This window comes from Rattus norvegicus, chromosome 8 (genome assembly GCF_036323735.1).
Source record: "Rattus norvegicus strain BN/NHsdMcwi chromosome 8, GRCr8, whole genome shotgun sequence".
NCBI classification, from domain to species: Eukaryota; Metazoa; Chordata; class Mammalia; order Rodentia; family Muridae; genus Rattus; species Rattus norvegicus.
The window spans coordinates 93785340-93812358 of NC_086026.1; the positions used below are offsets into that span (position 1 = coordinate 93785340).

General features: G+C 43.8%; 1 protein-coding gene across 1 annotated transcript in view; it reads left to right on the plus strand.

The window, feature by feature from the left end:
- Nucleotides 1-27019, plus strand: part of Bckdhb (branched chain keto acid dehydrogenase E1 subunit beta) — a 182523-nt gene that overhangs the window by 60063 nt on the left and 95441 nt on the right. The window contains exons 7-8 of the mRNA NM_019267.1: nt 366-463; nt 2787-2897. Coding sequence (NP_062140.1) covers nt 366-463; nt 2787-2897 — 209 coding nt within the window. The remainder of the gene's footprint in view (nt 1-365; nt 464-2786; nt 2898-27019) is intronic.

The window sequence follows — 27019 nt, forward strand, 5'->3', positions numbered from 1 at the left end:
TTTAAATCTGTGCAGTGCAGAGAATTCCACCCACTATGGTCCATTTCCCTTGGCCATCATCTTGCCATTGAATGCTCAGTTCTTAGGCTTCGCCAATTCTGATGAGTTAGGTTGGACTAAAACATGCACCATTAAGATTTATTCAGTTTCTGACTGTGGTCTTTCTTGTCTCAGATGATATATTTCAAATGCTGCATATATTTATCTGGGCTGTGACGTCATGGAGCTATATAATAAAATTTATATTTTTGCATGAAGCATTCAACAATGAGACCCTGTCACAATGAGATTTCTTACATTCGTTAAGACACAAGTGTCATTCGAGAACATTGATTAATTTTTGTTTTTCTCTCTCATGTGTTTAGTGGAACAGGTCCCAGTAGAACCCTACAAGATCCCCTTGTCTCAGGCCGAAGTCATCCAGGAGGGCAGCGATGTGACTCTGGTTGCCTGGGGCACTCAGGTATGTAACGCTGACCACCTGCTGAGGCCACACTGCCTGGGAAACTCTTGTTTGTCTTTCTGCTGTGTTCTTTATGTCTCAGATGGTCTCTTTGTGTTAATGATATTCATCCTCACCACCAACTTTGTTAAGGCATAACTGACAGATTAGAAGTGATTTGAGGTGGATAGCGTGATGATTTCACACACACACACACACACACACACACACACACACACACACACACAGATATTATTAAATGATGACCCCAATCAAGCTCATTGATACTTTACCATTGCAGTGCGCATGTACATGTGTGTATGCAAAGTAAGGAGATATATGGTCTATTCTGAGCAAATTTTAAGTGATCCAACTTCTTTTTAGAAACAGGGTTTTATTTATCTTTAGTTTTGATTAATTTTCTGCTTTGACACTTATTCTCTCTCTCTCTCTCTCTCTCTCTCTCTCACACACACACACACACACACACACACACACTGTACTCTGGTTACTTTCATCTCTAACCCTCTCTCTTCTCTTTTATCTTTATCACTGCCCCTCCTTTATGCTCATCAGTCTTGTTTTATGACTTGTGACCCAGTTAGTTTAACCACAGGGATATCTGTGTGAGCAGTGGAACTATCCATTGGAGCCTAGTTGGGGTGACTAATCTGAAGGCAGTGAATCCCCCTCCTTCCTGCAAACCTATCAGTAGTAATACTTCCACAGTGTGTGTGATGCGGCGTCCCTAAACTCTTCCTCCATTCATGGCAGACCACTGATAGGTCCATTCATGTGAAGACCAAGTGCAGCCATTCATAGCTGTTCTAAGTTCTTGGTTTCAATGTGAGTGTCTTGCCAAGAAGATGGTGATTTTACAGTCTTCTCCCATCTTCCAGCTCTTTCTGACAATTTCTACATTGCCCCTGAGCCTCAGGTGGAATGTTTTACTTAAGGCTGAGGACTCATCTATTACTTATCCTCTGCACCGTGTTCAGCCGGGACTGCCATTAGAGTCTTAATGATGCTCGGGTCAGGTCTTGAACTTGCTAAGCAGCTGATGAAGCTGATGATGCCATAGAACTTCTGTTCCTCCTGCCTGGACCTCCCAAGAGCTGGAATTACAGGCTTTTGCCACTGTGCCCGGTTTACAAACAACACAGTTTTATTAGTTTGTTCCCTGTGCTGCACTCACCTCCCTTGGCGCTAACTCATCTTGTGACTGGAGGTACCTGTTTGGTCCTACTGAGTGTTAAGTAGGGATACACAGCTGTGTCCATTAGGAACAACTTTGTAGCTCATACTGCACATCTGTGTTACATGCTGCACTGAGATCGTTCTCATCCTACCCTTTGCTCTCTCACAAGTGCCTTGCTGCCTGCGTGGACCACCTGTCCTATGATCCTGTGACAGAATTAAGTATCTTAAGCGATCCATCTCTTTTCTAGGGATAGTTTCATCGGATTTCCCTCGGCCCTAACAACAGGGCTTGGTGTCATAGTTCTCTCTCTCTCTCTCTCTCTCTCTCTCTCTCTCTCTCTCTCCCTCCCTCCCTCCCTCTCTCTCTCTCTCTCTCTCTCTCTGTGTGTGTGTGTGTGTGTGTGTGTGTGTGTGTTTGTGTCTGTCTGTCTGTCTGTCTGTCTGTCTGTCTCTGAGCTGGCTGTCAGCCATCATGTATGATGCTAAGGATTGAATCCAGGTCATCTGCAAGAGCGGCACGTTTTCTTTTTTTTTTTTTTTTTTCGGAGCTGGGGACCGAACCCAGGGCCTTGCACTTCCTAGGCAAATGCCCTGCCACTGAGCCAAATCCCCAACCCCAGCGGCACGTTTTCTTAACCACTGAGCCATCTCTCCACTTCCTCTCCTAGTCATTAGACCCAGCACTTAATTCTTACTTGGGTGTGGGTTCTTGCTACCTTGTCTATGAGACTTTTTGGTCTTTAGCCTTTGGGATTACTGACTTCTTCTTTATTTTTAGTTTCTTTATCTGTTTCATGTTTAGAACTCGTTCAGCCCCCTCCCCCTTTCCTTTAAGTGTCCGTGGTGTGTGGGTTCTCTCTCTGTGTATGCTTCATAGTCATCCTGCCTTTTTCTCTGCCCCTGTTTGCCTTCTGAGCTTTTGGAATGAATATTTCTCCTTTTCTCCTGGCATTTTTTTTCTATCAGATTTCTAGACATTTGTCCTTGATTGTTTTTGTGACTTCTTGATCAACATTAATGCCCTCTCCCTGCTGATCAGTTCTCCAACTGTAGACAGTATCCTTATGAATGATGCTGACATTCAACTAGTCTTTCCGCTCCAAACTGCTCTAGTCATTCTCTCTGTATTTCCTCTCATTTTCAGGTTCATGTCATCCGGGAGGTGGCTTCCATGGCCCAAGAAAAGCTTGGAGTGTCTTGTGAAGTCATCGATCTGCGGACCATTGTGCCTTGGGATGTGGATACAGTTTGTAAGGTATAAGTCTGTAACTGATTCATCACTGTTTCCCTAAGGCCTTCTGTCACCTTTCTTGGATATTTGAAAAGAACCATTTTGAAATTGTGAGTTGCATGAGCATTTCACACTGATTTAAAGTTTTAAATCTGTGATGTGAGTGATGTAGGTGCTGTAGCTTGATGGTCAGACAACCAGATCCCTTTAGTCTGTTTTTGCCCTCACATGTTTTTCTCAGTTTAAAACATCCCAGTGTTGTCCTTGCAGGCAACTCACATTGACTTCTGAGGGGAGCAGTGGTATAAAGAGAGGGGGTCAGGACCACTGACGTCTCCTGTGCAGCTAACTTCTCACTGGTTACATTCAGCTAACTTGGTTTGATTTATTGAGGTAAATGGTTTGGCTGCAGTTTTGAAAGTCATTTTCTCTGTAATCAACCACATTATTATTTAGGAAATTACTCTAGTTATATCAGATTGATCCTGTGGAGCCCCCAGACTGAATGTTATGCTGTGGGAATCTGGCTACTCTGAATTATAGTTTCTGACCTGATATTTAGATTGGATTGCCGATGCCTTTATTACTGAGTAAATCCACGGAGTTGTCTTTGAAGAATAGAGCTGAGTTTATAACCCATCTTACACATTGACTTCTGCATAGTTTATAGAGTGTCAGTTCTTACATCAGTGCCCAAGGGAAAGTCAGATCTTCTGTTGTGTGATGATCTCATCTACTAAAATCTAGATAATAATTACAGGTATTTCTGTCTCTCTCTTTTCTTTATTTGTTGCTTTAGCAAATAAATCCTAAGATTTGGAGTATTTTATGATTACTATTTTTAAAATTTAAAAATATTATTAGTTCTTTTGAGAATTTCATTTAATGTCTTTTGATCCTATTCACCCCCAACCCTTCCTAGATTCAGTTCCTTTCTGTACCCACCCAACCTGTGTCCTTTCTTTGTAATTGCTTTTTAGATCGTTTGTTATTATAATGTAATTGCATCATTTCCCCTCTCTCATTCTTCCCTTCCAATCTTTATAACCCTCCTTTCTTTCAAATTTATGGCTTCTTTTTCATTAATGATTGTTACATACATATACATATGTATATCCATATATAGTCCTACATATATAAATACAACCTCCTCAGTCTGTATAGTGGACTTATATGTATGTTTCAATTTATATGCTCTTCTCCGGGGAAGATGATTGCTACTGCTCTTGGCGTTACTTGCTTGCCTATACTTCTCTGTCGTAGGTTGAGGCCTCTGGCCCTCCCCACCATCCTCACCAGGATGTCTGTTGTCCTTGTGCGGCTCATATTTGGTCATTTGGACTGTCATGATGGTGAGATTTTATAGGTGTAACTTCTGACGTTCCTGAGAACTTTCCCAGCCTTCTGTACACACTTCTATAGCCTGCCCTGAGTCTTAGGTATGGGGGCTGTTTTTTAGCTGCATCCACTGAAACTCGGCTCCACAACTCTGCATTTTGATTGGTTGTGGTTTTCTGTTATGCTCCCCAGCTGTTGCAAAGAGAAACGTTCTTCATGGTGAGTAAGGACTCCATTTATCTCTATGTGTAAGAACAGTATTTATAACATGGTTAGGGATTATGCTGACTCAGTAAAGTGGTGGTTGTCGGTTCTCCTCCAAGATCATGACTTTACGAGGAGTCCTGGGCTGTTGGTGAGGTTTCCAGTTTCAGCTGTGACTTTCTTCATGGCGAGTGGCCTTAAGTCCAGTTAGAATTGCTGGTGGTTATTGCCAAGATCTGGGAGCCCGTCCTGCACCCTTAGGGTCATTGCTCTAAGCCTGTCGTCGTCGTTCACGGACATCACAAGTGTGCAGATCGTTGGTTGCTTCCCTGTATTGGAAGATTGCGTGGTGCCTCCTGGTACCATCAAAGCTAGTCTTCATGGAGGAGGCATCATCTCCAGCTTGGGTCTCAGCTGAAGTTCATGGTGTCTTAGCAATAGAGACTTATCTTCCACCTTTGTGGGGCCACTAAAGGCAACCGGAATGCTCTGCAATGCGTTAGGAGTCTCTTGGGCAATCTGGCCGCTGACTCAGAAGAGGGCTTCTCATGTCTGGTATTGGTCTTTGTTAGAGGGTTTGGATCTTGGAAGGAGTATTGTCCGCACAGATGAGAAATTTCATTTAGCTCCATCTGTATTTATACATAGACTTATCTATATTGCAGTTTATTTTATTTTATTTTTTGGTTGTTAGTAGTATGATTCCGTATGATTTTTTTCTCACTCCACTTCTCCTATGAAGAACTCACAGCAAAGCCATGTGGGCCTAGGGTTTTCTTTACATATGGAAATGCACTCAATTCCTAACACAGATCATGACAGTGAAGGTTTTCTAATTCCTTATTTATTAATTTTACACAATTTTTGTTCTTCTAGAGATTTTATCCATAAAACTGTTAGGCTGTTTATATTTAATCTGTTTATATTTATTTAATTGCCTCTATGTGGATGTGCATCCATCCTCTACCGCCTGTTTTCTGCGGACCCCAGCTGTCTTTTGTACATACTTCATTCATTCTTTTGGGTTGACCAGCTATTTGTAATTTACAGTTTTTACTAGCTTGCTAGAGCTTCAGCCTTTTCTATTATTTCACTCACTACACTAGAGGTTATAACACACACCCTGGTCATTGTCACAAACATGTCATAATTCACTTATAATCTCAAAAGTAGACAGTAGAGTTGTCATAAATTAAAACTCTCCCTTAGTCGTACGGGTTTATTTGATACACTCCAGTGTTGTGATTCCCTAGGCAACATGCAGAACTCTGCTGTGCACCCAGACGACACATATCCATGTACGCATGCACGCATGCACACACTTACATTCACACACATACTCTAACTCATACACACACACACACACACACACACACACGCACACACACTCTTTATATTCTTTCCCTTGCATATATTTTTAACTCACATGCATGCACATATGCTCGGGCAAATACATGTACATTCTATCTCACACATGCATGTGTATACTAATAGATACATTCATATGTATAGTCACACACACACACTACTACACTAATACATACAGTCACACATATAGTCATACACATGCACACGGATATAGTCACACACATATACACACTCACAAATACACACACATACACTCATTCAAATATGCACACATACATGCATATAAACACATCACTTATAAAAACAGAACATACTCATTCACATATATAAACACAATCATTCATATAATACATTCAGAAACTTATCTATATATACATTCACACATACATTTTCTTACACACACACACACACACACACACACACACTCTCACATACCTTATAAACAATCTGCAGGACTAAGGAAAAATAAATAGAAATCCTCAACTCTTCCAGAGTCACTTTCCTATGCACTCTGCTGAGGCGTGCCTTGCATGTAGCATTTGTCCTTCTAATGACATTTTCTGATTGAGAATTCCAAAAGGTGCATTTGTGTGTTAAGCCATAGTGAATGAAACTGAGCAATCCAATTTTGTCCTCTGACAAAGCACAGCTACTAAAATGACTACCTTTGGATATCTGTAAAATTCATAATGATGAGGAAAAGCTTAACCTGAATTAAGCAAAACAAAACAAAACGAAAAGAAAGCTTTTATTTTTAGTATGCTTATACTATGGTTATAGGGCAGTTTTTTTTTTTTTTTCTTCAAATCATTTCTAGGATCCTGAGTGATTGTCTCAGAGGATAAGAAGATCACTTGCTGTTCTTACAGAGGACCCAAGTTTGGTTTGCAGCACTTAATGGTCAATCAAAATCTGCCTGTGACTCCAATTACAGTGGATTGGATTCCCTCTTGTGGCCTCAGTGGATAACAGGCACACGCATACACACACACACACACACACACACACACACACACACACACACTCACACATATAAAACACTCACAAAATAAAAATAAGTAAGTCATCTCTAATTTCCCAGGGGAAAAGGTTAAGTATCAAAACGTTTCCCTTTTGGTATCATGAAAGGAAAACAAGAATTGTACCAAGATAAGCAATGAAGAAAGTCACAAAGAGACCCAGAGCCATCCAGGAGTGCAAAGCTGGCTTCCACTGTCCAGCTGAGGACCATCAGCCAGAGTCCGCAAGATGAAGAAAGTAGCCGAAACAGAACCAACATGAGGAGGCCGACAAGCCAGAGGCCTCGATCAGTAGAAAACTCTGGCCTTGTCTTTTATCTTCCTGAGGTGAACGGAACTTTCAGCACAGCGGCTCGACAATCTAGGATCACACAGAGATGCAGCTAGTACATCTAAGAAAGGAAGGAAAACCCAAGTTGATGGAAATATCAATATTCCTCCTTTCTTCCTCTAGCTGTCTCTTTGATCTCATGATACTAATTTGGTACGTTATTATATTTGTGTTTTGCCCTAAGGGGCTACAATGTAGATGGCATAAATACAGTTAAGTAAAATTTTAAAAATAATTTACCTGATTACATATCGGAACACAGGCCACTCCTCCCACCACATCAGGACTACACCTCGTATCTCTAAGCTGAAATACCACCATCCACACTGAAAATACAAGTGGGAAAGCAAGGGTAGATGTGGTTTAGCTAGGTTTTTGACCAGCTATACAAGGATCTAAGATCCTGTTAAAAGTACTTATAACCAAGTCAAGTGTTTTACTGACATTGGCCAGGCCCACAAAAGCCCTTACTAGTCTCAGATCTGCTAAATCGTAACGCAGTTTTCTTCCGAGAGTACCTTACCCCACCCTTTTATGGCAGTATATTTGCAGATTATTTTCATGTGACGTGCCTAAGAAGTAGTCTGTAAAAGCTACGGGAACACCAGCTTTGGGAGAACCTACAATTATTCTGTTATGTGGACACAGTACTAAGGTGACCCATAGTGACTTATTATTGTACTTATAGATTAATGCATTTCTCAAGCCTCCTAGAGAAGTTTTTATTTACAGTAGGAACAATGAACACAGGGAGTCATCATTGGCCAAGATTTAGAGAGTAAGAGATGACAGGATGCTCAGCACTAAATGGAAGGTAGATATGCACTCCCTGCTCCCCATTGCAGAAAGGAGGGCAGAAATAGTGTAAGGGCCAGACAGTGCCTACAAGGAAACAGTGTCTGGACACAGCAGGCCAGTTGTACGTAGGTTTGTTTCCAAGGGTTGTGACAGCCTGCACAAGGCCTGTGCAAGACCAAGCCAGAACAAATCCAAAATGGAGAGGGGAGTTGAACGTGAAGTTCCTGCTAGGGTTGCTGGCAGGTGTTAGGGGTTGGGAGAGAGAGGGAGGGAGAGTCACTTTTCTCTAACAGTGTGGCTCCTGGTAAGTTGACTGTGCTCCAGTGGAAGGCCACACAACCAAGAATATTTGGGCAGCGCAAACTGGTTCTGACGGGTTTAAAAAAATCCTTTCTGTGCTTAGTTTTTAGGTTTTAATTTTAATTTTAATTTTCATGTCGACCTCACTGTGAGTTTTTGCTTAGATATGCTTGAGAACCCAGTGGTCATACTTTGTAACGGAGACACGTGCATTGGTTAAAGAAGACTGGCCTATGGTATTTCCTCGTAAATCAGAAGCCCATGTTTTACTATTCAGACCTCGTTCTAGCAGGCTGCGCCTTGGCTGCCTTTTCTCCTCTCATTTCCTAGTCTGCACTGCTGGTGTGCCACTGTCATGGGATTTTTTTTAGCTGGAGCATATATTAGTAGTTGGTTCCCTTTCATAGGCTTGCTTTCCCATGCCCGAGAGGATTGGCTTCTATTCTTCATAAGCATCCTTGTGTGTTGAATCAGTGCTTTTCTCCTTGGAGAACTGTCTAGTACAAAATAGTGTCACAACTCCCTTTGCTACCCCATCCCCACCCCAAAGCAATGTGTCCTGACTGGTTTTGTGTGTCAACTTGACATAGGCTTTAGTCGTCATGGAGAAAGGAACCTCAGTTGAGGAAATGCCTCCATGCGATCCAGATATAAGGTGTTTATTCAATTAGTGATCAAGGTGGGGAGGGCCCCGCCCATTGTGGGTGGTGCCATCTCTGGGCCTGTGGACCTGGGTTCTATAACAAGTCAGGCCAAGCAAGCCAGCAGAAGAGAGCTGGTAAGCAGCACCCTTCCATAGCCTCTGTATCAGCTCCTGCCTCCAGGTCGTAGTCCTGCTTGAGTTCCTTCCCTGATTTCCTCTAATGATGGATTGTGAGCTGGCAGTGTAACCCAGATAAACCCTTACCTCCCCAGCATGCCTTCTCGTCATGGTGTTTGTCATAGTAATAGGAACCCTGTCTAAGACACAATGTTTTATTTTTTCTTAAGATTTTTTTTAAAAATTAACAAAATTGCAAAAGAATATAGATTTTATTTTCTCCATTCTGTCTCCCTTTCTTTAGCACCCTCTTTCCCTGCCCATGTTGTTAAGTATCCGTTGCGAGGATGCCTCTTGCTTTCTGCATGTGGGCGTGGTTGGTCGGTGGCTTCAGGTCAGGGGCTCCTGTAGCTGTGTGTGTTTTGGTGATCACAGGAGTTGAGCAACGTGAAGTAATTCATCTGTGGCAGAGAGCATGACTTAAATCAGTCGTCCCTGGTTCATACCATTTCCCCCTCATTTCTAGACAGCGATTTCTTTTCTTTCCATAAAATACTCTACCTAGACATTGCCTAAAGGCCAGACAGGTGATGGCTGCCAGGGTAGGGTAGGGAAGGGAGAGTTTGGGAGCGGAGAGATCTTAGTAAGACAAAGGGAGGCTGCGGGTCGCTGTGCACACATCGCAAAGGACCAAGGTTGCCGAGCCTTCCCGTTTCTACCTAGGTCGGTAGAGGGGAACAAAGCTTGCGAAGGCTTGTCAACTAACCTTGACTCTGCTACCTTTAAAAACATCGTTTTCACTGGGCTGGTTTAGATCACCTTTGATGCCATTTTCAAAATTAAGGTTGATGCCAAGAGCAGATTTGTAGTTGAATTCTGGGGCTTTGTACCTCATGGCTGCGCTCTGTATTCACGGGAAAATGAAGGCTTTCCTCCCAAGAGTCCCTGGAGACAAGCCCTGCTCATTGGTTTTTATGCATTAAAAGAAATGGCATTTTGGACTGGAGTAGTTCAGTGACTGAAGGCTGCATACTTTGCTTGAGGCCATGGATGTGCACCAGAGGGAATAAGGTATCGAGAGACAGGGAGAGAGTGGGGCAGAGAAAGGGTAAAAGCTAGCGAGGGTGCAGACAGAGAAGAAGGGAAGATGGTAGCATTGAGAATGACCATGGTCACAGAATCTTCCTGAGGTGGAAGGGGGTTGATTAGTAACTGACCATAGCCACTAGAGGCCTCTCTCAGGCAGGGTTTCCTGTTGAAGATTATGAGGTTTCCTTAGTGGTAGCTGGCTTTGTCATCGCAAATTACGTACATTTTACATTACAGTTCTGAGTAAATGCTCTGTCAATAGGCGTGGTCTAGGGTATGTGTTATGCTTGCAGCCTAAGTGATTTATTAATGTGTAGATTAGTGGATAGATCCTCAATTAGATTGAAGTCAGGTCTCTAAAAGTCCTCGAGTAAAAGTTGTAGTCAAAGAGTTACTGGGTGAAATGCTGTGTCTTAAAACACAAAGATATTTAGTTTTACAGTTATAATTGACTTAAGGTGTTCTCTTTAACTTGTGAGTGGTTTATTCTCATCATCAACCTCAAGGCAAGCATTTTAGACTGTTGAAAAAAAATTTAATAGAAAAGCTACTGTGGAAGCGAATATGGAAAAGCTAATTGGATACATGATTTTAGACTTATCTGTCTGGAAGGAATTTGATGTTTTTCTCTAGGAGCAGGGAGATGGAATCTCATGTTTATTTGAAGCTGTTTGTTTGACTTTGCAGAGAGGTTGATCAGGGCTGCCTGTCCCTGTGTGACAGAGTAGTATTTTCCAGTCCAGAACAGGAGATGGTAGACTGGGACTTATTTTCAGGTTATCTTTCCTGTGTTGTTTGCTTGTTTTTGCCATGGTTCTGTCCAATTCATTGAGGTACTGAAGGGAGCAGGGTTCACCTTCTTGTCTGCTGTCTTGTAGTACGGCTGCTTCACTCAGTGCTCTACCGTGGCCCTGTGGCCAGCCATGTATTCTTAGGTCCCTAGAGGCAGGGACTTTGTTCATTTGCTAGATTGCACTAGCCACGAAGAGTGTCTAAAAACAATTTTATTTCTCTATTTAGTGTGTGCATTTGTATGAGAGTGTATCTGTGTGAGTGCATGAGAGTACAATTTGTGTCTGGTACTAGGAGTTGAACTCAGGCCATTAGGCTTGACTGCAAGTGACTTTATGCAGAGCCATCTTATGGGCCTCCATGAAGTGCATAGCATATAGTTAACTACTGATCTCACTGAATTTTAAACTAGCTGGTGGTATTTGCTCTTTCAATGAAAGTACAGTGACTTATACTTCCTAGAGGGAATTGAATGTTGCTTCTGCCACTTGGTCTGTTTTGGTCTTTTGGTCTGGATTTAGAGGTGTTGAAGATAAAAACTCTAGGCTTCAACCGAATTTTGTGTAATATATTCTGTATCGTAGGATGTAGCAGCCCAATTCGTGGTGAGAGATAAGTGGAAATGGTTAAAAGTCCACATACCTTCCGCTAATCCTCCTGGTTATTCTCAGCAGTTCTAACTTGACACCAGTGTCTATTTTACAGGGAGGAAATTGAGTTTGGAAATGGTGGGGTGGAAGGTGAGATGGGATGGCTGATGGCTCAGGAAGGGCCAGCTGCCTCTCTGACAGCTGGATTTTGACTCTAGCCCTCACTTTCCTCACCCAGCATACAGCTTCCCAAGTAAAGAGTGAGCAGATGTTTGACATAATTCTGAGACGCAGTGAGTGAGTGGTCTGTGTGCACCTGGAGTGTATAGCAGCCATTGGCAGAAGAAGTAGATCAATGCAGAGCCCAAAGCTTTTCCTCAGTGTCCAGTGTCCGTTTCATGCTGGGCTCTCCCCCACCTCTGACTTAACCCTTTCTGTTATGGTGGCTGCTGAGAATTCGCATTAGCTGTTTTAGGGAGAAGGAAATTGAGTCTCAGGAAGACTAGGAACTTCTGAGTCACTCAGTTAGGAAATGTTTCCCTTGTAACCCATCCCCAGGCCTGGCGCTCTCCTAGAGTGCGGATGCTTCACATCAGAGTACTTTTACAATGAAAGTGTTTTATGCTTTGGAAGTTATCACTTGAGAGTTTTCCTGATGCTGCTGACTTTCAGCTTAGAGCATATTTTATAAGATGTCTAGGCGTTTCCCCTATATTTACACACTTGCATTCTTCTAAAATATGTGACAGAAATACTGCACCTACGCAGTTAACTCAAACTAACATACTCTTTTATTTGATTTATTTTATTTCTTTTTACATGGGCCTGCAGAGAGGAATATTATACAACTCAATTTTTCCGTTTCTAATCTTTAGTATATTTTGCCAGTGCTCATTTACATATTTAAATTGTGTGAGTTTGACTCAGGAGTTTCATTTTGTTGTTGCCATTCTGAGTAGCAACAGAAAGAAAGGGATTCACCACCTCATCTTATGTGTTCTTAGAAAGAAATCTACTACTTCATGCGATAGTGATGGGAGGTTGCCTCCCTATGTTCTTGGAAAGAGACCTGTCACTTCATAGTGACAGGTGGTGACAGAAGGGAATTGGCCTGTGTTCTTAGTAAGGGATCTACCACGGGCTGTAACAGTGATAGCTGGTGGGCTCCCGTGTCTTTCATTTGACACATTTTAGGTGTAATGAAAGACATCTAAATAAAAAAAATACATAATTATGATGTGTGTGTGTGTGTGTGTGTACATATGAAAAAGCACATTCCATGGTCAGAGGTCAGCCTTGTGGAATTGGTTTTCTCCTGCATTTATGCAAGTTCTGGCACTAACTCAGGTCTCTAGGCTTGCAGAGCAAGTGTCTTTTTGAGGTGGAGGTGTCTGCTGGGCCCAAGAAATCTAAATGTGAGCTTTCGTTCTTATCTTAGATGGCCATTTAGCTGGCCTCCTCGTTAGACCTGCACTTACATGCAGTAACTAGCACTTAAGCTGCTACAGGGAAGGCTTTTCTCACCCTTTCCTATTATAATGTGACCCCACCTTTTCAGCATCTGTGACGATTTAACTTGGATAGTTATGAAACTGTCCGAAAATGCTTTTTAAAAATTTACATTTATTTATTTATTTATTTATTTATTTATTTATTTATTTATTTATTTCTCAAATACCTTGTCATCAGGTGACCATCATCAGGTACAGATAGCCTTTCCAGGCACATACACCCCTCTGCACATTTGTTCCCAGACATTTCTTCCTGAAACTTGGCTTCTCTCAGTTTTTTATTCTTTTAACGTATTGCTTTTTAATGTTTTATGTATTTTTGATGATATATTACGTCCTGGTTGGATATTTTTGTTAGCCTCACGTAAGCTAGAGTTATCTGGGAAGAGGAGCCTCAGTTGAGAAAGTCTCCATCAGAGTAGCTCATAGGGAAGCCCGGGTTGCTTTTGGTCATGACATTTATCACTACATTAGAAACCCTACCTAGGACATCATAACTGGATCATTATGATTTTGTTTACCCTATTGCTGTTCCTTCCTTTCTTCAGTGTGGCTGGGGAAGTGAATAGAAAAATGAAAGCTATACACTGGCACAAAATATAGTGGAGGTTTTAATGCAAGGCCCTGTTTTCTGTCCCTGTCCTGGCTCTCTGAACACAGCCACCTTTAACCCGATCTCTTTTTGCTCTTCTCACGGCTATGTCAGATATGCTGGGTACCTCTTTCTAGTGTGACATAATGAAGGATTCCTGAAAACTCCTGGATTTCCTATGTTCACTAGAAATAACGTGTGTGTGTGTGTGTGTGTGTGTGTGTGTGTGTGTGTGTACAACAGCAAAGCAAAGCTAGGTTGGGCGTGCCAAGTTGTGGCCTGTTGTTATGCAGGGGTAAAGCGCATTGGATTGGGGAAGCTGTGTAATACATAAACAGTTCTCAAAGGAGCTGAGTGGTTTCAGATAGGTGGGCTGGAGCCAAGCAGCAGGGTGGATGGCACTGCTGCTGGGGCCCTGAGTCAGCACTCTGGCTCTGTGTGGCTTTTTACTCTGCTTCACAGTGGCGCAACCTTAATGTGTTGGGGCGAACCCTGGGGCCAACATGGCCTTTGTTAGTTGTTGCCCCCTCTGAGCCTCTGAAAAGTACTTTAGATGAGCATTCCTCCTGCAGAGTCCCTTCACCCCTGTGGCTCATGCTGAGGAAGGCTCGATGGTTAGAGCATGGGCTATGTCTTCATCTTGACTGGGATGGAGACTGGGACACGTAGTTTCCTTTAGAGTTCTTTAGCTTTGAAGGTGTATGATTAATAATCAGGGAACTGGTAAAAGTTGGAAAGAGTGTAAAGTTTCTCAAGGGTACTTGAGCATGTTTGCTCCTAGAAACATACACTGACATATGATGTGTGTTTGCCCAGGCCTGTGCCATGTCTTGGTTTGTCCGATTTTAAACTTTTATTCCCCTCTGTGGTATATAGTTGCCTTTTTGTTGTTGTTGCTGCTGTGAGCAGATTTCTGATGGAAACAACTCATTCCTTTATGGTTTGAAGGGATGCAGCCGGTCATGAAGAGGAAAGCGTGGCAGTAGGTTGCTCCGTGGCAGTGAAAGCCAGAGGCCACTTGCTCACATCTCAGTGGATCAGAGAGCAGTGGGAAGGAGCACAGAGAGCAATAGGAGGGAACAAAGAGAACAATGGAGAGGGAGCACAGAGAGCAATGGAGAGGGAGCATAGAGAGCAGTGGAGAGGAAGTGCAGAGAGCAATGGAGAGGGAGCACAGAGAGCAATGGGAGGGAGCACAGAGAGTAATGGAGAGGGAGCACAGAGAGCAATGGAGAGGGAGCACAGAGAGCAATGGAGGGAGCACAGAGAGCAGTGGAGAGGGAGCACAGAGAGCAATGGAGAGGGAGCATAGAGAGCAGTGGAGGGAGCATAGAGAGCAATGGAGAGGGAGCACAGAGAGCAGTGGGAGGGAGCACAGAGAGCAATGGGAGGGAGCACAGAGCAATGGAGAGGGAGTGCAGAGAGCGATGGAGGGAGTGCAGAGAGCGATGGAGGGAGCACAGAGAGCAATGGGAGGGAGCACAGAGAGCAATGGAGAGGGAGCACAGAGAGCAATGGAGAGGGAGCATAGAGAGCAGTGGGAGGGAGCACAGAGAGCAATGCGGAGGGAGCACAGAGAGCAATGGGAGGGAACACAGAGCAATGGAGGGAGCACAGAGAGCAATGGAGAGGGAGCACAGAGAGCAATGGGAGGGAGCACAGAGAGCAATGGAGGGAGCATAGAGAGCAGTGGGAGGGAGCACAGAGAGCAATGGGAGGGAGCACAGAGAGCAATGGAGAGGGAGCGCAGAGAGCAATGGAGAGGGAGCACAGAGCAATGGAGAGGGAGTGCAGAGAGCGATGGGAGGGAGCACAGAGAGCAATGGGAGGGAGCACAGAGCAATGGAGAAGGAGCACAGAGAGCAGTGGGAGGGAGCGCAGAGAGCAATGGGAGGGAGCACAGAGAGCAATGGAGAGGGAGCACAGAGAGCAATGGGAGGGAGCACAGAGCAATGGAGAGGGAGCACAGAGAGCAATGGAGAGGGAGCACAGAGAGCGATGGGAGGGAGCACAGAGAGCAATGGGAGGGAGCACAGAGCAATGGAGAGGGAGCATAGAGAGCAGTGGAGAGGGAGCACAGAGAGCGATGGGAGGGAGCATAGAGAGCAGTGGGAGGGAGCACAGAGCAATGGAGAGGGAGCACAGAGAGCAATGGGAGGGAGCACAGAGAGCAATGGAGAGGGAGCACAGAGAGCAATGGGAGGGAGCACAGAGAGCAATGGAGGGAGCACAAAGAGCAATGGAGAGGGAGCACAGAGAGCAATGGGAGGGAGCACAGAGAGCAATGGAGGGAGCACAAAGAGCAATGGAGAGGGAGCACAGAGAGCAATGGAGAGGGAGCGCAGAGAGCAATGGGAGGGAGCACAGAGAGCAATGGGAGGGAGCACAGAGCAATGGAGAGGGAGCACAGAGAGCAGTGGAGAGGGAGCACAGAGAGCGATGGGAGGGAGCATAGAGAGCAGTGGGAGGGAGCACAGAGAGCAATGGGAGGGAACACAGAGAGCAATGGGAGGGAGCACAGAGAGCAATGGAGAGGGAGTGCAGAGAGCAGTGGGAGGGAGCACAGGGGCGCAACTTGCTTTCCCCTTTCATTCAGTCTGGACTCTGGTTATGGGATGGTGTCTCAAGCCTCTGACATTCGTAGCAGATCTTCCATTCACTTAATTCTTTCTAGAAAAACATTGGAAGGTTTACCTCTGCAATCCCCTACTGTGTTTCTCAGTCCTGCCAAGCTGAAGTGGACCACAGTGCCAGTTCAACATGCTGCAGTCCCTGCTGACATCACGGTCTTTCCTGAGCATGTTCTTCTACTGAATACCTTTTGGTTTTAAATTATTTGTTTCAGATGATATGTCCTGTATCACTAGATTTCAGTAGTCCCCCCCACCATCCCCATGCCCTTACCCTTTGCTCCTTGTGGCAGAGTCTTAGTCCGAGGCCTAGGCTAGCCCAGAACGCAGGGCTTCCCGAGTGCAGAGATCGCATTCTCAGCATCTCTTGGTCTCTCATTATGTCAGAAGATGGTGCCAGTGCTCTGCTGGACTCCATCTGTCTTCACTCCCTCTTCCTGTTTTCTGCCCACTGTTTGCTTTTGCACTGAGAGACTGGTAACACTGTGTCCTGTTTCCTAATCCCAGGGATTGCCTCTCCTATGCTTTATGTATGTATGGTTATAGAAGCTGGAGACCCAGTAGCTGCTTAGATACTGTGATAATGTAAATAGTCTTCACCACTGAGGTGGACCCTGTGGTGCCAGAGGCCAATAGAGAATGTTACTGTTAGGAGGCGGGGCACTATTGGAGGAAGTGTGTCACTGAGGGTGGCTTTGACATTTTAAGTGCTTAAGCCAACCCCAGTGTTATTCTCTCTTCCTGCTGCCTGCCAATCCAGATGCAGAGCTCTGAGCTACCTCTCCAGCACTGTGTCTGCTTGGTGCTGCCATAATCCTCTGAAGTGCGGGCCAGCCCCAGTTCAGTGCTTCCCTTTACAGGAGTTGCCATGGTCATGGTCTCTGCACAGCTAAGGAGACCCTCACTGATGCTCTTGCCTAACCAGTCACATGGCTAGCGTTGCATAGAGCATGCTGAATGTCTGTTCTTACCATTCAGCTGATACTTCATACGTGAGCCATTATACTCATTTAGCTCCTTTGGGTTTTAGGAGAGTGTTTGAGTATTTAATGGGGTGAATGGGGGTATATATGGACTTTGGAGAGCGGGAAGGCATTTTCAGGGTAAATGAAAATTATTCATAGTTCTGTCAATACCTCATTTTTATGGAGAGGCATTCCAGGAATCTCAGGTACTTGCTGGGTTGGCTGCTGGTTGGGTGGGGAGAAGAGGAAGTTTGTAGGTCTGCCAGGGACTATTCGACCTTCCCCAGGTAGAGGGTGTGGAGAGTTGGGATCTGCAGACAAGGTCAGAGAAGGGAAGCCCTGCTGGTAAAGGGAGTCTTTCATTTAGCTCAGAGAAGCTGTCCTGTCATGGTAGACAGTGACCTTAACTAGTAGGGTTTCCCCAGATTCAGCAACCAAATCCTTCACTGTGTTCTCTTCCTAGGGCATCAGATGATTATGAAATTTAACTTTTCATAGGCGTGTTTTAAAAATTACATGTTCTCTTCTTGTTTTTTGTTTTGGTTGGCGTTGGTTTTCCTGGGTAGCTAACTGATGTGTTTTCCATGGTCTTTCCCCTAGGGGAAAATGTTCTGGTTTGTGCTTGGGGGAGCCAGTGCTTAGGGGTGATAGATGAAAAGTCCTTCCTCACTCAGGAGGGTCTGCCTGATATGCAGATGGAATGGTCTTCATTTAGCAGGGTAACGTTACCTTTGTCAACAATCTGAGTCTCCATCAGAAATTGGCTTCTTTGGGTTATCTCTGGAGTCAGACCTTTAGTAGGGAAGAGTGGAGCAATTGATACAACTGTTCTCTTAAGTCTTGTTATTTTCATTCTCAGCTAAACTTTCTCTTTCTTTGGTGGGGGGAAGGTTTGTGGCTGTGTGGTCCCAGCTGGTCTTGTGCTGTCCTCCTGTCTTAGGCTCTCAACTTTTGGAATTCAGGCCACCCCACTTGGTTCCAAGTCTTTTTAAAATTAAATATAACTTTGACCGACCCATCAAACATAACATTTGTCCAGATGAATGAGGTAATATTCTCAGTTTTTGTACCTACCTGCTACATCTGCAGATGAGCTTGCCCCCAGCGACATGAGCTTCCTCTACTCCAGCTTCTCCCTGTCTGGGGAACTGAGTTTCCTCTGCTCCTGTTTATGGTTTCATGATTGCCTCAGTCTCTTGTGTGTGAGGGTCACCTCCCTCCCTCTGTCAGGGTCCCACCTGCCCTGTTCCCTCCTTTCCTGTCAAAGGCATGCACGTTGTCACCCTGAGCTGGGAGGGAGGCCTGTATGTTTTCTCATTTCTTAGCCTGAAACTTGACGGTTTGTGTAGTTTGGTCTGTGTCTGTTCTTCCCAGCATCTGATTCATCCGAGTCTTTTTGTTCCAGACATTCTATCTTGGTATTGCACTCTTCGAGTAAGTCAGACTTTGTACCCTCTAATATTAAGCTTATATTATTGTCTTACATATCTGGAACTGGAAAGCTCAGGCTTCAATTAATTGAATTCTTATAGAAAATGAAAAAATTAACTTTTTACATAAGCTTATTGAAAAAAATCAGAAACTCCTAACGCAGTTTTTTTTTTTTTTTTAAAGCAGAGAATTTGCTGTAACGCTGACTTACAACAAACACTCTATTGTATTCTTTATAAATACCTACAATTTGGAGTTAATGATAGGTAACAAGGGAAAGGTATTTGTCTCAAGCACTGAGTCCTTTGCTGGGAACATTTCAAGTTTAGGGAGCAGGGTCTTAGAACACCAGTCGCCGGCAAGCTTATTTAGTATTGTGTCAGCAGTATTGTGTAGAAGTTGAGTGCTTGCTTTTCTTTGGTCTTTTAAAAGGCTCCTTAAGAACTGCACTGCAGATCTTTTAAATTTCTTTTCTTTAAAATTAATATTTATTTACTTATTTCTAGTTTGGGTTTACTTTCTCCCTTGATTTCCTTGACTCCTACCCCTCCCCCATCCCCATCCCTCATAGTCATGTAAGCCTATCAACTCCCCTCCATTTCCTGTCACATGTGTCCTACTAACCTCCTTCCTCCTGAAGCCTCATTTCTGCTTCTCATGGCCTCCAGAAGCAGACTCTTAATGTAAAACTCCAGACTATATAGAATTTGGAAATACTTAATAGAAGTTTCAGGGAGTGTTTTCTTTTTTTATTTCTCAGTGTAAATCAGTTTCATCCATAAAGAGACGTCAGATCATTTGGAACTGTCAGAAAGCAAAAAAAAAAAAAAAAAAAAACCAAAGAAAAAATGAAATAAAACCAATTGTCTTTTGTAGTTGTGTGACCTCTTTATTAACTGGTAGATTCTTCAACTATTAGGAATAGTGACCCAATAAGTCTTTTTTTCTTTCTAAAATTATGTGAAGTAAGGAAAAACTTATTAGCTTCTAAAAACAGAAGTGTTATGGTTCAATATTATATAGAAAAATAAAAAATACAGATAATATATGAAGCCCTCCATTTACATTTTATTTTACATAGTTTCTCTATATTTGTAGTTTAATGCTTACTTAACTTTTTTTTTGTTTACTTGTATGTTTTATTATTCCCTAAACACAATCAGTAACGAGTTATTTTTCCGGTCTTGTAGGTAGATCCCCCCACTAGCCATGTGGCACGGAACTTTTTCAGGGACATCTCTGTCATCTGTTCATTTAGTTTTTCTCTTTTCTGTCACCCTGCCTCCCTAGTTGAAAGCAATGCCATCTCTGGGACCAATGACTCTTCTTTTTCTCACTTGAGCTGGTGTGGTGTGGTTTCTCTTGCCTCCCTGTCTGTCCTCTTGCTCCTTTGAAGACGGTCCTGCTACCCAGGGGTAAGCAACTGAATGATCTCATGTGCCCCACACATGTTAAATTCTCACACAGAGTGATTATAGGCAGGGCCTACTTAAGTCATAAGGGTGGACTTCCCATGGTGGATTAGCACCTTTATTAAAGGGCCCCAGGGAGCTCCCTGTTTTTCTACCACGTCAAGCTAGGAAATGACAGTGTGGAACCAGAATAGGGCGCTCCCCCACACCTTGATTGAAGCAGCTCTCCAAACCATCGGTAATAAATTACTTGTGCTTTTAAATTATTTTCATTATTTTATAGACCCGGTCTTAGTATGTAGTCCTGGCTGTCCTGGAACTCCCAGAGATCTGTTTGCCTCTGCTTCGTGATGGCTGTAGTTAGCAAGGTGTGCCACCATGCCCACCTGAACTGACCAATTAGTTGCATTTTTCCTGTAGTTCCAATCTGTTCAGTGTTTGGGGTGAACTTCAGGAGAGAATGTAAAATCTATGATGTGCTTGTTCTTCTATTGTCTGTGTCTGATGTCTCTTGTCATTGTCTGTCTTTTCTCTATGCACAGGGAAGAGTTCAGCTCTGTCAGCCCGCCTCCCCCCATCCCCAGGGCAGCATTCTTTCTTATAAAAATGTCTAGTCACAGCTGTGGTCAGAGCCAAGGCTGCAGATAACCGGCTTGTTTTATACAGGTGTCCTCTCTCTCTTTGCAGTTCCCTGCCTTGCATCCTTAGCCATCTCCTTGCTAGCTGTTACTCATTCCCCAATCTAAAGCGCACCTTGCTGTTTTTTTCTGTGTGGTAGATAGAGCTTAACCACATTTAAAAAAAAAAAAAAGGCTCCCACTCTTTCTGGATGGAGCTGAGATCAGGTGAGTCTTGGAAACCACAGCTGACAGGTTTTCCCCTCTGGGGACCTTCTCCTGAGTGGCTTCTCATTGCCTTCCAGGCTGCATTCAGTCCGACAGCCCATGTTTCCTCCAGGCCCCTTGCATCCAGCTCTCTGGGAGCAGGTTTCAGTGTGTGTCGTGGTTTCTGATCTCCTCCATTTCGTTTCTCCTACCCTGTGCCTCGTCTCCGTGACCGTCACACCTAGCATGGGCAGCAGCGTGCCGTGCATGTGAGTACGCTTGTTTGTTGGGTTTTTGAGACAGGCTTGCTGTGTGTTGTTCCGGCTGGTCTGGAGCCAACCACATAGACTAGGATGACTTGAATTTAGGTGATTCTTCTGCCTCTGTACCTGAGTGCTGGGATTGTAAGGAGCGTGGTACCACAGCCAGATCAAAACATGGTTTCTTCTCCCTCGATGTTTAAACTTTCTGTTTATCCAGAGGTCAGGTTTCTTGGGGTCTCCGTGTTCTAGCATTTGGTAAAGAATCATGAAGAAGGTAGGAAAAATCTTTGTAGGCACTTTGAAGAAGTTGTGGTTAAAGCCCTTGTGTAAGAGCACACACTCCTGTAGGAGGGAGGCATCCCCACCCCTCTCCACCAGCGCTTGCTGTCTGTGGTATCTTAGCCGACTTCTGTGCTTGGTGCCCACCTTCGATGAAAGCTATGTATAAGGAGATGAGGGAACATTCTGCTGACAACAGGAGGGTGTTGTAACGACCCAGAGCTGATGTATTGATGGCTGATGATGTTAGGTAATGGAGTGAGACTCTGGGGAAAGACCACGTATGAAAAGGATGTCAGCATCTTTAATTGTTTTAAAACCACAGCAGTTTATCTTCATTTAACATAGAACCAAAGCAGACACCTACTGTGCTCCCATGGCTATACCTGATGTGGTAAATACTTGCTCGCCTTGAGGAGGTTCAATTCCCTCCTGTGACGTGGGCATGAGTCCTTAATGGTATGGGAGGGGTGAAGGGTCAAGTTGTATAATTCAGCCCCCACAGTGTTACATCAATAGGTTTTTCTGGATTCCTGTCGGGTTCTAGTTGCTTCTAATCATTACTTTCCCTTTGGTTACAACAGTCTTAATGATATCATTAACTGATAACTGTTTGGGTATTTCTTATTAGTTTCTAATTTCTTGCATCAGATTTAGAAAGTAATAAAATTACTCTTTCCCTTGGCTCTTTGGCCCCCACCATTTGATGTTTGAGAATTTCATACTTACATATAATATAATGTCTTGATCAAATCTACCTGCATTCCTTCTTTATTTCCTCCCTTTTCAGCCCTGCCCTTTCCTCTTAACTAAATGTGCTGTGATTTTAAAGCCACTTAGTGACATGGCTATATGTACGAGCAGAGCGCAGGGCTATCCCTGGGGCATGAGTGGCCACTCAGGACATAACCATGAGGAAAATAGATTTCCCCCAGTAGCCAACAATTGACAATAGTTCTTTGGCATTATATATATATTTTCCCTTTCCTTTCCTTTCCTTTCCTTTCCTTTCCTTTCCTTTCCTTTCCTTTCCTTTCTTTCCCTTTCCCTTTCCCTTTCCCCTTTCCCCTTTCCCCTTTCCCCTTTCCCCTTTCCCCTTTCCCCTTCCTTCCTTCCTTCCTTCCTTCCTTCCTTCCTTCCTTCCTTCCCTCCTTTCTTCTTCCTTCCTTCCTTCCTTCCTTCCTTTCTTTCTTTCTTTCTTTCTTTCTTTCTTTCTTTCTTTCTTTCTTTCTTTCTTTCTTTCTTTCTGTATTTTTTTTTCTTTTAGTTACAGAGTTGCTGAAGTTTTAGCTGGACCAGCGCTCTGTTTGTTGCTATTTCTCATACAATTTTATATTAATCCCTCTTAGCATGTTCCAAACTTTTCTTTCGTTACACTGCTGGGGAGGGATGAGAGGGAGGTTAGCCCTTCACTCTGTGCCGATTGAGATATTGAGGTGTGACAGATGGGCTGTCTCAGTCTCGGTCCTTACAAGTTCCTGTGCTGGGCCATGGAATGGAGTTTCTTGGTGTGAATCACTGGAGACACACTTCTGTGTCTCAGTTAACTCTTCCAGGGGAGCTTGGCTTGTAGAACCGAAGGGTGGAGGGCGATTGACTAATCTGCTAAATAGCCTTTTATCTTCACGTCTAGTTTCTCATTAGTATTTCTGAGCAGAAGGATGGCTGGTTGGGAATGCGGGTTTGTGTTTTTAATTAGTCTCTCTAGGGATGATGAGAGGCTTATTTTGAAGAACGGAATTTTAAGGAAGCCTGACAACCCTACTTTCCATGTGACTGAAAAATGTTGGCAGCTGAGGAAGGTTTCACAACTGCAATTTCAAGCCAGCCTTTCCCATGGCTTTGCTCATGTGGGGGCTGAGATGCATGAGTGACCTGCACTTCTGCCTCCAGGCCCCAGCAGTCTGGAGCCTCTGTAGAGGGCCTGGCGTTCATGGGCTCTCGTGCTTCCTCCTCTTTAGTAGTTCAAAGGGCTCTCGTGGGGTTTGCTCTCTTATCCTGTGTGCTAGAATGCTGGCTCAACTCTTTCCTTTGTCTGTGCATTTAATCAGGCTGCAGACATGGGGTTGTATGACACCTTATTATCTGTATAAGAAATACTTGTTTTTCGTGCTGTATACCACCATAAAAATCATAATGCTACCTTATTGCCACGGAGAGTCAAGGAGATAGGCTGTTTGGCTCAGGATTGTATTGGAGAATAAGGAACTGTAGCTACAGTGCCCTGAAGTATGATATCCTGACAAATGGCCTTTGAGCTGTGCATCTTGCCTGTTCCCATAAAATGAGGCAGCCAGTTCCTTTTTCCTGCAGTTACGGCTGTTAGAGGGTTTTTTCCTTTCAAATGTGTGTGTGTGTGTGTGTGTGTGTGTGTGTGTGTGTGTGAGAGAGAGAGAGAGAGAGAGAGAGAGAGAGAGAGAGAGAGAGAGTGTTTCATTTTGTTGTTGTTGAGTTGAAAGGTGTCTTCTCACCTGTTTCTTCTTAGAAGGCTTTGTTTCTATGCGGCTTCCACGCAAATATGTACAACACTTCCAGACCCCCTAGTTATTGTCTTCTTTGTGTCCTTTGCGTAGCCACCAACCCCCATTATCTGCATTTTTACCTTCCTTTCTGTGGCTTCAGTTACTCATAGTCTGAAATTATTAAGTGGAAAATTCCAGAAATTATCCATCTAAATTGTGCACCATTCTGAGTAACATGGAGAAATTGTACACTGTCCCTTTTCTGTCCCACCTGGGACGTGACTCCCACTCTCCCCAGCTTATTCATGCCAGAGGTGCGATACCCACCTTTTGGTCCCTCTGTAGTGGTCCTGATGATTAGCTGTGCTCATAGGCCATCTTGCAGTGCTTAACCTAAGGGAGGGAGGGAGGGTGGGAGTGCAGATGAGGTGCTGTTGCTCACAACATGAAGGATGGGGATAACCGAGTGCTGTGCAGTGGTGTGTTGGGAGGCATGTTGGAAAAATGACAGTGTGTGTAGAATTCACGTTTAGAGTCTTTCCGGGGCTCTGATATGCCCTGTCTCTTGAAGGTGGGCCGTCTCCTGAGTGAGGCAGTCCACCGTTGTGCCCATTCAGTTCCGCTGTTAGATATGTGTCTGTTCCCAGAACACCCTCTCAATGTCCACTGGCTCTTTTCAGTGGAGGTGACTTTGAAAGCGATGTGACCTGACTAGCTGAAGGCTTCTCAGGACAGTGTGTGTATCTGGTGACCTGAGCTCTATCTTGACCTGGAAGGAGATTGGTACTTTGTATACTGTTACTTTGGAGTACCCTGAAAACGCAGTGAGTTTCTTTGATGGTGGCTGCATTAAAACCCTTGCGCTGAGGTTTATGGGTATTATTGACACAGAGCAGTAAAAATGTGTTTTTTTGCAAAAACACCTCAAATAGTATTAGTTTTAATATATATTTTGAGTGTGGTTTGTATGATTCTTGGGGTGGGTGGGTAGGTGGGTATGGCATTGTGTGCCTTGGTTGTATGCAGAGATTGAAGGACAACTTTATAGAGTTCTTTTTCTCCTCTCATATGGGTTCCAGGATCACATTTGGGTGACCAGGCTTGCTCAACAAGCACTTTCCCCCTGAGCCACCTTACAGGTTTTATTTTAGCTACTTATGTAGTACCAGTCGTAAGATATGGGGTAAATGACAGCATCCATCTCTACGATACACCTGAGGAAATCTCCTTCTAGAAGGGTACTTTTGTTTTCTGGTCAATCAGTAAATAAACATATTTTGTATTTGTGGAAAACAGTCTTTTATCAAAAATTTTATTTCTCTCCCCCACCCACCACGTCAAATAGCAGCTGTCATTTCTTTTACATTGGTCCGCATTATTCACTTCTACATATGGCCAGCATTTGGGGCAGCACGCCTGTGTGGCTACAGACTTTGAAGGGGTTCTTACGTAGTGTTGCATCTGTGTCTCAACTGTAACCTCCTTTCACTCCTCGTTATTGGGTAATCAGCCAAGCTTCGTTAGATGTTCTCAGATATGCACCCATAGCCCTCCTGGGAAAAGACTGTTCTTCATGCCTACTCCTAAAATCTAGCTTTCGGAATGTATCTTTACTTCACTGTCAGCTTGGTGCCGTGTACAGGACAGCCTTCCTTAAAGTGCAGCCATAAGAATTTTTGTGTTGTCTGTTTTTGGACAAAGGTATCTGTTAGAACAGTGTATGTAGTATATAGAGTGTGACTCTACTGAGATGTTTAGTCCAATAGCATATTGCTTAGAAAGATAATTTGATGAGAAGTTTCTTGTGTTATGAGGCAAGTATGTTAGAAAACCAGAATCGCTCAAGTAAATTGTGGTCTGTAACGGCTTCACCCTTGGGGAAGGGAGACTCATTGGAACTTCCATGGTTATTAATCTTGATAGAGCACACTCATGGTGCCCTTGGAAGCCTCTCCTTGTCTTATTAAGGGAAGGCTCCCTAAGTGGGGTCTGCATTCCTTTTGGCCCCACTAATCAGAATAAAGATGGAGGATTGGCTGTACAGTGGATTGGGTCTTTTGACAAGTAAGTGTGGGATGTGAGTCATGACTGTTCCCCATTTCTTCATTTTTACTGCTTGTCTTCCCAAACTTCCTCACCAGAAATACACAGTGAGACCTTGAGTTTGCTTGGATCGCTGAAAGTGTTTGGAGAAGGGGTGAGAAAGGTTTCCAGCTGGAGCTGCCATTTTTCCCTGCCTGCAACAGACTCCTGACCGGAGTCCAAACCGGAGGATAACCTGATATGTTCCTTCTCTCATCTGCTACCCCAAGCACCCTCCTCCGGCTTTTGTAGGCCCCTGGGATACAAGGCAGGCTTTGGTGAGCACATGTAGCTTTGGGGCATGGAGAGCAATAGGACTGCTGGCCTTGCCATTTCTTCTGGTTGCTGGATGACCTTGAGCTAGTGAGAGTCATCCTCTTCCCCATTTTCTTTTCCACGTTCTAACTAAGACTTTCTCCTCTCTCTAATATTAGCAAGTGAAAATTCATGACCGTTCAGACAACATAAAAGACTTTCCTAAGTGAGTTAGCAGCTCTTATGATACATCAGTTAATATAGGAGTCTTTCTCTTATCAATGGGATTATTCCATTCCTCCAGGGGATGCTTTTTTGATGCCTCAGAGATGACTGAAGCCAATAGTTACCATGCTTTTTCCTCTACAACATAATTGTGAAAAAGCAAATTTATAGATTAGGAATCATAAGAAATTAAAAACAGTAACTAATAAATAGAATACTTGCAACGATATCTTATGATGAAGGCTAGAGGCGAATGGTTTCTCCTGAAGGAACCGAGTGTTGTGTCTTCTCCCTGGTCCTGATGGGAGGTGAGAGGATGTCTTTGTGCTAAGAGGGAGTGGGGAGAATGGCAGCGCTGTTGTGAAATGGCATTAGGGTACCTTTGACCTTCTGACTTGTCCATTAACCACGGATAAATGAAACTGTCGCAAGCAGAAACACGGAAAAGGGGGGTAGATTGCTATATAGATAGAACGACTTTTTGGATTACTAAAGTAAATTAAAGAAAATGTGCCAAATGCATTCAATATGTATTCCAGATGGTCTATGTTAAATAAAAGATGTAAGTCGTGTTGGATTTGTATAAATCATTTCACTCTATTTTGGGGGAAAGCAGTTATTATGTT